This window comes from Natator depressus, chromosome 3 (assembly GCF_965152275.1).
Source record: "Natator depressus isolate rNatDep1 chromosome 3, rNatDep2.hap1, whole genome shotgun sequence".
NCBI lineage: Eukaryota > Metazoa > Chordata > Testudines > Cheloniidae > Natator > Natator depressus.
Genome location: NC_134236.1, coordinates 82,396,462 through 82,408,674, shown reverse-complemented (window position 1 = coordinate 82,408,674; position 12,213 = coordinate 82,396,462). Strand labels below are relative to the sequence as shown.

The following is a 12,213-nucleotide window of genomic DNA, read 5'->3' as shown; positions in this document are numbered from 1 at the left end:
TGATACATGCAAACAAATAGGATAGTTTTATTCATTAAATCATAACCTTTCCAATGATATCTCACATGGCTTATCTTGCATAAAATACATCATAATTATGCCATAATGATATCAGAATATCTCTGTGGAAAATATGAGGTGCAGTGTCACAGTGGAACAATTTTTTGTTATACATTAGAAGAATAACCTATACAAATGTATGTTAAGCTATATATTTGTTTAAATTTTATTCAGATTCTAAATTTGTTACATTTTATTTATTTTAGCAAATGTGAATGATACATTTCTTATTTAGTACATGATTAACCTTTTACTTATGATTTGTGTCAAGATCTATTTGCATGGAAACTAGAATCTAGTTAAAAATGCACAAAATCAGCATTAATTTTTTTAGCAGTTAATTAAAACTACCTTATATATGCTGAATACATAAGAAAAAAGTTAATTTCAAATGCAGAACATGTTTTAATAAACTGATTTATTAAAGTCATTAGTGAATTGAATGGATTGTTTCTGGTCACCGTGTCCTTCAAGATTCTAGAACTAGAAGATCTCATCCTCTCATACTTAGCTTTTCTTCATAGATTGGAAGAGGAAAACAAGCTTTCCCACTTTTTTCAGCTCCCAGCTGTTTTCTTAACTTTGAATGAACTAGCCATTGTACTGAACTAGTTCAGTAAACTGAAATTAAGAAAATATTCTCTCAGCACCTGCCGTCAATACTCTTGCTGTCAAAAGCTGGGTTAGCAGCTCAGCAAACTCTAGTTCAGCGGTTCTCAAACTGTGGGTTGGGACCCCAAAGTGGGTTGTGACTCCGTTTTAATGGGGTTGCCAGGGCTGGTGTTAGACTTGCTGGGGTCCAGGGCCGGGGCCAAAGCCTAAACCCAAGCCCCACTGCCCGGGGACAAAGCTGAAGCCTGAGTGTGTCAGACCTGGGTGGTGGGGCTCAGGTTACAGGCCCCAACTTGGTGCTGAAGCCCTTGGGCTTTGGTTTTGGCCCCCACACCTGGGGTTGTGGGGCTTAGGCTTTGGTCCCCCCTTCTGGGGTCGTGTAGTAATTTTTTTTTTTTTTTTTTTTTTTGTCGGAAGGGGGTCATGGTGCAATAAAGTTTGAGAACCCCTGCTCTAGTTCCAGGTTCTGAGCTAGTGACTTCCTCTAGTTCAGAAGTATGTCTTTTTAAAAGTTTTGCAGTAAAAATTTACTGCTTAATTTTTTTTTAATATAAGTGATTTTAATAGATTATAGAAAAAGTTTAATTTTTTAAATGAAAAATGTATTTAATGTAAATCAAATTTGAATTTTTTTTATTGAAATCCATATTAAAAACTTTATTTTTATCAACCCTGGTAGTCCACAAATATACTATTCATTGTGATTTAGACATGGCTGATTTTCTATTTAGATCTCTCACAAGCCCAAGTGTCTCAGTCATATGGAAGCTGCCTCCTTACCATATGTGGGTCTAACAGCATGGTCTGCAATAAACCAAATTGGGGGACTGAACCAAGATAATTGCAGTGGGAAACGGTAGGTAACTGGTCCTGCTGCTAATATGTTTTCATTAAGTTTTGTATGTTTAATTTTTGTATAGAAAGCTCACTGAATTTAAATTTTTAAGAGAGGTAAAATAAAAAATGAACGTGCAGAGTCATTCCTATATACACAAAATGGTAAAGCCTTTGAATTTGCATTAGTATTGTAAAGATACAGAGATGACATATATGGCTGAAAGTTTACTTTTTTAATTCAGGGCCTGACCTGCTAACCTTTATTCTGACAAATAGTCCTATTAATTTCAGTGTGGCTATTTGCTTAAGTAAAGCTTGTAGAACGAGACCCTCAATTGTTTTGGTGGGGTCAGAGGACTTCTCACCTCACTTCCTTCTGAACAGAAGGAAAATCCAATTGATCTTATAAACACTTACACATGTTCTTAACTCTGCTTATGTGAGTAGTTCATTAAAATCAATGGGACTACTCACATGAATAGAATTAAGAATGTGCATAAATGTTTGCAAGATCTTGACCTTGTACTTTCTGACCTCCTGTTATCGTGGTGTATTATGTTTTAATAAAATATATTGCAAAGGACATTGGATTTAATAAAAATCTTTCTTCTATCTTTGGAAGATATTGAAGTAACTGGCTATTGTGTGCCATGGTAAATTTCATTATGAAAATATCAGGCAAATGTTTACTATATTTTGAGAAAATAAATTATTCTTTGAAATTGTTTCTGCTCTTGAAACTATTGGTATTACCCTGTAGTAAACAGTAGAACTTTACACTTATCCCCCTCTTTATTTTTTAAATATTTTAGGTAATTTTTTATTTTGGTTAATTTGTTGCATGTAAATGGGATAAATATCATTTAATGAGGTGCCTTTGGTTAAACAAAATTAAAAATGCCCTACCTAGGTTACAAACATTACCTAAAAGTGAAAGCTCTTTTAAAAAAAAAAACTCCTTTATTTATACTGTTTCTTTACTTTTTGCATTTGCTGCAGCTTAAACAATGAAAAAAAACTAGTGAGTTTTACTTTCACATTCTCAGTCACTATTTAAATGTTCTGTTACTGCTAATAATGACTCATATGCACTTATAGATTGCTTTGTAAATAGTTTCTAGTGTATAACATCTTGGTTCCAAACAACAGGCTGTGGTCAGCCCCTGGGTTGGGGGAAATGAAAAAGTTTTTGGACCACTTGTTTTGTTTCTGGAAATGTACTTAGTGCTCTTTGCTTCAGCTATGGAACTCTTGTACCATGTACAAAGAAGACCCATGTGTCCTGGAGGCTTTTAGAATAAAAAGAGAACCCTCACCAAAGCTGTTCCAAACTTCCACTGAAATATTTTACTTCAGTCACTCTTCAAAAGATGAATTTTCAACTCTTTAGCTGTAGCTTTCTTCAAAAAATCAGTGAGAAAATAGCAAATTTTAAGTTAGAAAGAAAATTGGCAAGGTGTTTGATGGCAAAAGTATGTGCCTATTTTTTAAACCAAAATGTTGAATCCAACATCCAGACAGTATACTACGATCTTGAATTGCAAAAGCAATTCCCTTCATCCCCAGCATAGTGAGAGGGTTTAAATCAGAAACATCCTTTGCTTGAAGATACTGAAACTTCAATGAAACCCCCATGGTGATATCTGAACTTCAGTCTTTTGAACAAAATAGTCACTGAAATTCTGACTTCAATATTCCTGCACTGAAGTCAGCAGATGGTTCAAAATTTACAATTCCAATTATAGGCTTCAGGTAACACTTTCTTATTAAGTCTATGTATTAAAGATTTGATAGAAAGTATCTAGATGAAGTTTATAAAACACCACGATTAGAGTGCTGAGTGCTGTACTGAGGTCTCGTATCATTAAAACTAGATTATTTTAACAAAATATTCTACAGTGTCTTTAGTAATATACTATGAGGTATTTATTACACACAGGTGTAATGAACGTACACTTGTCAAAATAAATGAAAAACATGTTTTATGGTGCAGTAGCTCTGATCTTTATCGTATTTGCTCATTCTCAGTGTTTGGTATTCTGTAATCTCTTCCAATTATAAATGAAAACTAGCAGAGTTCTGCTCAACTTAACAGTAGCATTCCTAGAAATGTATTTTGGTTTAGTACAGCCTCAAAATTATTTTTGCCTAGTCTACTTCATTACATGTTTTTTTTCTCTGTTAAACTACTATAAAGTTTAATAATGTGACCTACATTCCATGAGTTCTAAAATGTCCCAATACTGTAAATACCACCACTTTAAACAAATATTTTCTCTTAGGTTTACATTGACAATTGATTTTTCTGTAAAGGAAATGTCACAACACGAAACCAATGAAAATTTGGTGCATAAAGTATGGGTCCAAACTTAGGAAGTGCTAACCTTATTCAGTTCTTTTGGGGAGAAAGTGTGGAAATAGTGCTTCCTTTAAGTTGTCTTTTGATGAAAATATTATTGGCCTACGGTTCCACTGCTGGATTAGTGGAAAACTCATATGAACAAGGCAAAGAGCTGCCTTGCTGTACTGGAAGATAGTGTTATTGGCACAGAAGTGTAAATCGACAGTGTTGCCTCACATTTTTAGTCATCTGAAAGGTTAACTGTCCAAAGGACCAATTTTGAAAGAGAAACAGAGCTGTTAGTTTCACATAGCCTGGTATCTGAAATCTGTAAGAGACATTCAAGTAGGGTGTTATTAAAATTTTGCACTTTTTTAAAAGCTGACATGTTGGCACCTTCTCTAAAATATAACCCTAGGTATTTGTTATGATTGCTGCAATGCTGTATTCATCAGACTTTTGTCCTGGCTGCCGCTTCTCTCCTACATTCATGTTCATCTCCCTGTTGTAATCCTCCCCCTCATGTAAATAGGATCACCAAGGAATCTTTATGTATATTGGGTATTTCATTAGTTTAATTCACGTGGATTCTTACATGGTGGAATTGTCTTGCTATGCAGTTAGGTTGTATCAATTGGAATTGCTCTTGTTTTACAGAATATTAATTTTCGGCGCTTCAGGTGGAGTTGGTACCTTTGCTATCCAGGTGATGTATTACAATAAGCCCAGTATGAGGCCTTTATAAAAATACTCTATGATCAAGGTTTAGGGAAATGAGGTGGGGGCTGTTGGTGGTGAATCGGGGCGGAGGGATACCTCAGTGGTTTGAGCATTGGCCTGCTAAACCGAGGGTTGTGAGCTCAATCCTTGAGGGGGCCATTTAGGGATCTGGGGCAACTATGGGGGATTGGTCCTGCTTTGAGCAGGGGGTTGGACTAGATGACCTCTTGAGGTCCCTTCCAACCCTGATATTCTATGATTCTATGAATCAGCAAGCTACTGAATGATCTCAGTGCAAGCCCAAAGGTAAGAGAATATGAAAATAGTTTGAGATTTATCATTTCCATCTATTTTATTATCTTAGTCTAAGTTAGAAAGGAGTCGGTTTTAGGTGCAGAGAAGTTATGGGTGTAGGAAGTGAACGTTTACACTTCAAGGCTTTAGTTACTGGGAAGGAGACTCCAATTTCCATGTGACTTGAAATCTGTTATATGTTTTGATTAGATTTTCTGCCTCCCTCACCCCCAAATGGAATAAACCTGGTATAAATTGATAATGACTTCAGCAAACTGTTTTGTTTTCTGATGTAAATTCTTCTTAATGTGTTAATATTTTTATGTGCATCAAATATAGTGTAGTTGCTTAGAATGCAATTCCCCTTCCTCCCGTTTTTAATCTCAACAGTTCCAAACTTTGGGGAGAGGAGATGTTTTTTAATGAGCTATTCATCTTGAAACTTGTTCTGAGTACATTTGCATTAAATTTGGGGCTTTTGATTGAAAGCAGTGTCCCGTTATACTCAAGTATCTTTGTCTTCAGAGTATAAACAAACACATTTTAGATGATTGCACCACAAAGTGTTTTTTTCAGATTTCAAAGTTGTAAATATAATAGCCTTTAGAAGAGCATGGGAGAGTTTTCAGTGGTACACTATCTGCCTAAACCTTAATAAAGCAGGTTGCTAAATGAGTTCAGTAAGAAAGGTTGAGCCTGCCACTGAGTAGTTGTGATGTCTACCTGTCATCATGTAGAATAATTCATTCCTGCATTAAGTTTATGGTTGGCAAATATCAAAGAAGATATTGCAGTGAAGAGTGAGAATAAGGTATACAACAGAGGGTAAATTAAATTATTAGCAAAATTCCTTTCTGTCTAAGCAGCTCTGCAGACTATAAACTAACCAGCCATCTTCCCCTATGATAAATTAGTGATAGTTTTTGCTCTTTGAAATTTCCACATAGCCAGATTATTGTTTCTAGTGAGCTGATTTACAACCAAATAGTCTTTACACTAGATTTGGTACATCTTTTTTTATACCTAGGAGGGTACACTATAACTATATATATATCTATTTACGCATATTTATATATATTGATTATATAGCTTAATACTTTCAGATTCTTATTAATGGTACATTCTTAGTATGTTAGAAAATGGTGAATGATATATTGCTTATTTACTAGATAATTTATCTTTTTGCTCGTGACTTGTGACAAGCTGCATTAAGATGGTTATTGGAATTTAATTAAACACACAAAATAGCATATAAATCTTATTTTTATTAACGAAACAAGTCTTGAATAGAGTTCATGACCTTTTCTGATATATTTACAAAGCTTGAGCTCAAAATTTAGATGTTTTTTCCCCTGATGCTTTCTTTATCTAGAAAAAGAGCCTTTAACTCAAAGTTTTTGATAGAGGCTTAGGGATTCGGCATATTTGTTTTTTATTTAAATGTTTTAAGAGATCATAATTTTACAACTTAACATATTTTGTATTAAATTCAGATTTTATTTTAAATAAGTTTAATTTTTAAAAGGAAAATGTATTATAATTTAAATAAGAAATTAAAAAATCTGATTCAAAATTAAAAAAAAATCATTTATTTTTATCCATCTTGATGGAAGGTTTGCATTTTGTATATTAGCAGCCAAGTGCATACTTAGGTAGTCAGCAGCATCTGAAGAATTAACTGTCCAAATGGCCAACTTTGAAAGGCACAAAGCCTTTTACTTAAGGTAGCTTGGTATCTAAGATCTGTAAGAGGCATCAGAGTAGAAAATTATTATAACTGCATATCCTAAACACCATTTATGGAGTTATGTGTTAGTGGGTTGCCCTACACAGTAACACAATGCACCTGCTGTACCCCCTCTGTATTGCAGATGTTTATTTGGATTCTGTTGATAATGAGATGTTGGTCTTCTCAGGTATTTTCACTGTTTAAATAATTTTTAAACCTTAGAATTTTTTATGTTTTTTTTTTTTTATAGTTAATGAAAGCTTGGGGTGGTCATGTGACAGCAGTTTGTTCTCAGGATGCCAGTAGCCTGGTGAAAAAGCTTGGAGCAGATGATGTGATTGATTACAAATCTGGAGATGTAGCAGAGCAACTGAAAATGTTACCACTGTATGTACTAATGCAGTTAAATATGTATATAGTGCTGTAGGGACATAGGCAGCAAGCAGACTCCCTTGCATATACCTTTTGTGTTGCTGGAATCCTAAATTAATCTGGCAGACTCCCTGCCTCTGGGGTTTTGAGCCTTCCTGTTTGCAAAGCCTTACTTTCTAAATCAAGCTCCCTGCCCTTCCCCCTTTTGAATGTGGCCTGTGAAGTGAGTATCATAAATACAGACTGCTCTGCAGTATTAAGTCAGAAAAAATAAGATTAAGTCAATGTGGAAGAGCTCACTCATTTAAAGACATTTGAATGATGATAATGATTTCCACAACTATATCAGCTTCCCTCCAAGGATCTCAAAATGCTTACAAACATTAATGAAAGACAAGGTGGATGACAGGTTTCAGAGTAACAGCCGTGTTAGTCTGTATTCGCAAAAAGAAAGGAAGAAAGGTGGATGAGGTAATATCTTTCACTGGACCAACATCTGTTGGTGAGAGAGACAAGCTTTCAAGCGATACAGAGCTCTGCTTCAGACTTAACTGTTTCATGCCTCAATTTCCCTTTCTGTAAAATGAACCTTTGGTGTTGGCATATCTCACACAGGATTTGCAAAGCTTAATTCGGTAATGTTTGCAGTGTTGCTGTAGCAGGCCTGAAGAAGAGCCCTAAGCTTGAAAGCTTGTCTCTCTCACCAACCAAAGTTGCTCCAATAAAAGATATTACCTCACCCGCTTTGTGTCTGTAATATCTTGAGACCAGCACAGCTGGAACAACATCGGAAACAATGAATTAAGCTTTACAAGTTTGTGTGCGGTAAGTAAGCACTAATAGCTCATTTTACAAAAAGGGAAACTGAGGCATGGAGCAGTTACATGACTAAAGTCTGATAGCAAGTGTGCGGCAGAGCTGGGAATAGACTGAGTTTTTCTGGAAGTCTAGTCCAGCTGTCTCAGATAAATAACAAACGTTTCAAGACAAATACATTTATGTTTAAAATGTATCGTTCAGAGTTTTCCTTGGAATTAGTTGTTTGATAGGAATTCTCACCTTAAGGATTTTTTGCTTGTTTTTTCTTAAAGACTTATTCAAATATAAATTGTGATAATTATATTTGAATCTAAATAGTTTGAACTTCAAACTTTCAAGCAAATATTACTTGGGAGAAGAATGCAAAGCTCTAGAATATGGGTGGGTCTACAGTTGCAGCAGTATGTAAAGTACAGACACAGTACGCCCAGCTAGCACGGGTATAAATAGCAGTGTAGATGGTGAGACACTGCTTAGGTGAGTAGAGTGTCCTACACATTTGAACCCTACGTGCACAAGCATTTCTTCTCCTGTCTACGCTGCTATTTTTTGCACTGTAGTGTCCTGCTGTCTCCCCATTGTGGGAGGCTTTTCCCGCCGCAGTGAAGCACTCCAGCAGCTCCTCTGCCTCTCCCCTAACAGAGCCTTTTCCTCACTGCAGTGAAAGGCCCCAGCAGAGGGGAGCTGCTAGAGCCTTTCCCTGCTGCCTCCCTGCTGTCAGAGCCTTTCAGGGCTACATGTAGCTGCACACCATAGTGAGTGTGGACACAGCTTGCTTTCAGATACCCTAGATGCTGCTGCATGTGTAGGCCAATGTAACAGTAATAGTGACTCTAAACAATTAGGGTGGTATTCAGTTTAGCTACAGTGAGATTGTTAGTTGGCCCTGAGATCAGCGTGTGATGGTTGTGTCCTGTCTGTAGTGAATGACCAGTAATATATAGGTACAATCTCTGTGTACAGTGGGGCTGGGTTATAGTGAACTAGGATTTAGTTGAAAGTCTGGGTCTTCCATGCTACATTCCTGTGCACAGATTGTTTCAATGCCTTGCATCTGCAAATGGACAGTTCAGCTATAGTCAATCTCTGCTTAGAATCACCTTTTCCCTGAAATAAACAAGTTAATTACAAGACTGTTGCCCTGTTTCTGTATTTTTTTCAGTGCAACACCGTGCTTTTCAAACACATATTCCCCCCTGTTTCCAGGTTTGATTTCATCCTAGATAATGTTGGTGGACCCACTGAAAAATGGTCTCCAGATTTCCTCAAGAAATGGTCAGGAGCCACATATGTTACTTTGGTAACACCCTTTCTACTGAATGTGGACAGGCTTGGAGTAGCTGATGGCATGCTACAAACAGGAGTCACAATTGGAACCAAAGCTGTAAAGGTACAGTAACAAAATAGATGCTTTAACTCTATGTAATAAGGAATTTGGATGCAGTCAGTCTCCTGGTACATATGTTTTGGGTTTTTTTGCTTCATTCCTGTGTGCTTAGTTAGGCATGCTCATACTCTTCCAACTGTTTTTTTCCCTTTTCTTCTGTGGTAAACCCGGGACAAACAACTACAAAAAAGGGAGGGGTAGTAATTAGTCCCAGGGATTAAAAGGCCTCTCTCTGTCCACTGAGGAGAACCAAGGGGAAATAAATTTCAGCTGGAAAAGGGGTTGCTAGGGAGCTAATTAGGTTCAGCTGGCTCCAACTGCTGGAGACCTTTTTAAACCCTCCCTGGCGTGGAAGAGGGGGGCGGGGGTGAGAGAGAAGCAGGGAAGCTGCCAGTAGGCTAAGGGCAGCAAGACACTGAACCCTTCCAGGAAGGGAGGCTGCTCTCCCTCCCCAGAAGGGAAGGAAAGCAAACACAAGGGACTGATCAGGGAAAGGAATAACCGGACCCTGTGCTACCTGTAAGGATTTGCCTTGCCCAAGCCGGTGTCTCCAAGGCTAAAAAGGACTGAGTCTGCTGAGGAGAACAAGGTACTTTGCCACACCTCCACATACGGGGTTGGTGATAGTTGAGTGAGAACCGATATCTGTCTGGCTGATGTGGGAATGTTTTGGGTGCCTCTGAGTTAAGGTTTTTATTCTGCTTTTTTCATAGTAAGTCCTGTTGATATGTCCACAGTAAATGCACCAGATGAAATCCTGGCCCCATTGAAGTCAATGGGAGTTTTGCTATTGACTTCATTGGGGTCAGGATTTCACCCAACACATTGTTTGTTTGCTCCAGTGATGCGCTGTCTTCATCCCAAATGGAGAGAATTCCCACAGGACAGCTAAGAAACACTTTTTATTTTCCTTTTTCCTTTCTTCTCTCTTCCGACTCATGTTTCTGAGTGGTGATATTGTTACCCTAATTTTTCTGTCTTCACTTTTTAAATTTCTTTCTGTCTGAAACAGGTGAACTTTTTTTTTTTTTAAAGGCTTGTTTTTTCCCTGAACATGCAATTCTTGCTCTCCAAAGGAGTGCTTTTTCTACAGTTGTTGTGGTTGCATATTTGAATGAGACCCCAAGTCTAACACTGACACTTTAAAAGGGAGGCCTCCTGTTCATAATGAAGTGAAGTACGAGCCTGGAAAGAAGGCTGTACCCATATTGCTCAGTGCAGCTTTCTGCACGTTTACATGAGAGGCATTTTGTATCATGTATCACGTTTCAATTGTATTTGAAAAATCAAGGCCCTGATTCTGTTCTCAAACCAGATTTCAGTCATTGGAGTTACTCCTGACTTGTATGGTTGAATGTGAGATCTTCCTGAAACTTTAATCAAAATCCCCTTTTTGATTCACCTCTTTCTCCTAGCAAAACTGGTAGGGGTAGGCCCCTATCTGTATGTCAGTGTCCGCTTTAAAACGCAGCTATCTTCTGAAAAGCTACCTTGTAAAAATGACACCTTCTTTTTCAGCAGATCCTTTAGTTCTGTCTCTGCATGATGTATCCAAGAGTAAAAGCTGGCCTGCAGAATCTATATTACTGGCAGGGAAGTTGAGCTAGAAAAAGCTGACTTTCCTGTCAGAGCCCAGGTTGACCTTGTAGGGCTGCCTATATTTGTGTGTGTGTGTATATAATATAGTTGATTATTTATGTATATTTAATATAATTTATGTATTTTAATGTATAATTTACTATAATATATAATAATAAAATTAATTTAACAGTAGTGAATGACGGATTGACAGCTTCAAAGATGGAAGGTGGCTGGCTCTTCAAGGAGTGTGTGATGCATAGCAGCAACGTTAGCTTTTTTCACATTGCTCCCCTAGTGTGCCTCAGCCCTGCCTCTGAGTGAGAGAGGGTACAAATAGCTCATTCTTTCTAGGTCTGCTCGGTTCTTAGCCACTGATACCGCCACCGAGTATGCCTGTCAGCTGAGAGCTGGACTGAGACAACCAGCCCACTTCAAATGGGCCACCAGCCAGTCATCAGGCAGTAATGATTTTCTGCCATCGCCACCCTGGGCTGGATTTGAACTGATTACATAGAGGTGAAAGGCTCTGACTCCCCAGCAAAATTCAGGATTCATTTTGTGTGTGTGTGTGTGTGTGTGTGTAAACATGTGACTGTTTCTTATACAAGATGTAAACTGTGCAGTCTTGCTTGTCTGGCTGTGAAGATAAGGCTTTTATCGCAACCAGCCAACTCATGCAGTTGGACGCTGGATTTCACTCTGGTCTTATTGTGACGGCGCAACATCCATGTGCGTACATCTAGTCCATGTACTTCTGTGACATTTAGACACCAGAAAATATTTCCCACATTTTTCTTAAGATCCCTTGCTAGGCTCTGACTCTCTTGTTTAAATATGCGGTTCATATTTTGAGTTTCTTTGTAACTCTTTGTGTGATCTGTCCATTTCAGCACCTCTGTAAAGGAATCCATTATAGATGGGCATTTTTCACACCGAGTGGCCAATCTTTGGATGAAATAGCAAAACTGGTTGATTCAGGAAAGGTATGTTAGAATCAGTAATTTAACCCACTGTGTTATTGCTGAAATAAATGCTTCTTTGCCTTAAAAAGTGTATAATTCACAGTTAAGGAATAAAACATTACAAGCTGCTCAGTGAGAGGGTTAATTGTTGCTCTTCAACTTTTCCTTCTCACTTAGTTCTTGCCCCAGTGTACAGAATGTAGACATTGGTGTTTCCTACTGTGTTAATAATAGGATTCTCCACTCTTTTCAGACATTAAATCTACTGGGCTACAGGCAAAATGGGCTACTTTTGGCACTGGAAGTGATTGTTTAGCCTGAACTCTGACAATGAAAATGAAATGTCCTTCTTTTTTCCCAATTCCTGAATGATCTTTAGGCCACTTCATTGCTGCTATTCACCTTTTTAGTGCTGTTGACCAGGCACACAGGATAAGGTGCACTTCCTGTTCTGCCCATATACCCAATACGCCAGTATGTCAGCACTTCAAAGAATATT

At 37.6% G+C, this 12,213-nt stretch overlaps 1 protein-coding gene across 2 annotated transcripts in view; it reads left to right on the top strand.

Moving 5' to 3' along the window:
- The window catches only part of RTN4IP1 (reticulon 4 interacting protein 1), a 52,776-nt gene that overhangs the window by 8,725 nt on the left and 31,838 nt on the right, over nt 1-12,213 (top strand). For both annotated transcript variants that reach the window (XM_074948187.1, XM_074948188.1), the window contains exons 4-8: nt 1,404-1,528; nt 4,508-4,556; nt 6,844-6,980; nt 8,991-9,174; nt 11,643-11,735. In XM_074948187.1, the coding sequence (XP_074804288.1) occupies nt 1,404-1,528; nt 4,508-4,556; nt 6,844-6,980; nt 8,991-9,174; nt 11,643-11,735 (588 nt within the window). The remainder of the gene's footprint in view (nt 1-1,403; nt 1,529-4,507; nt 4,557-6,843; nt 6,981-8,990; nt 9,175-11,642; nt 11,736-12,213) is intronic.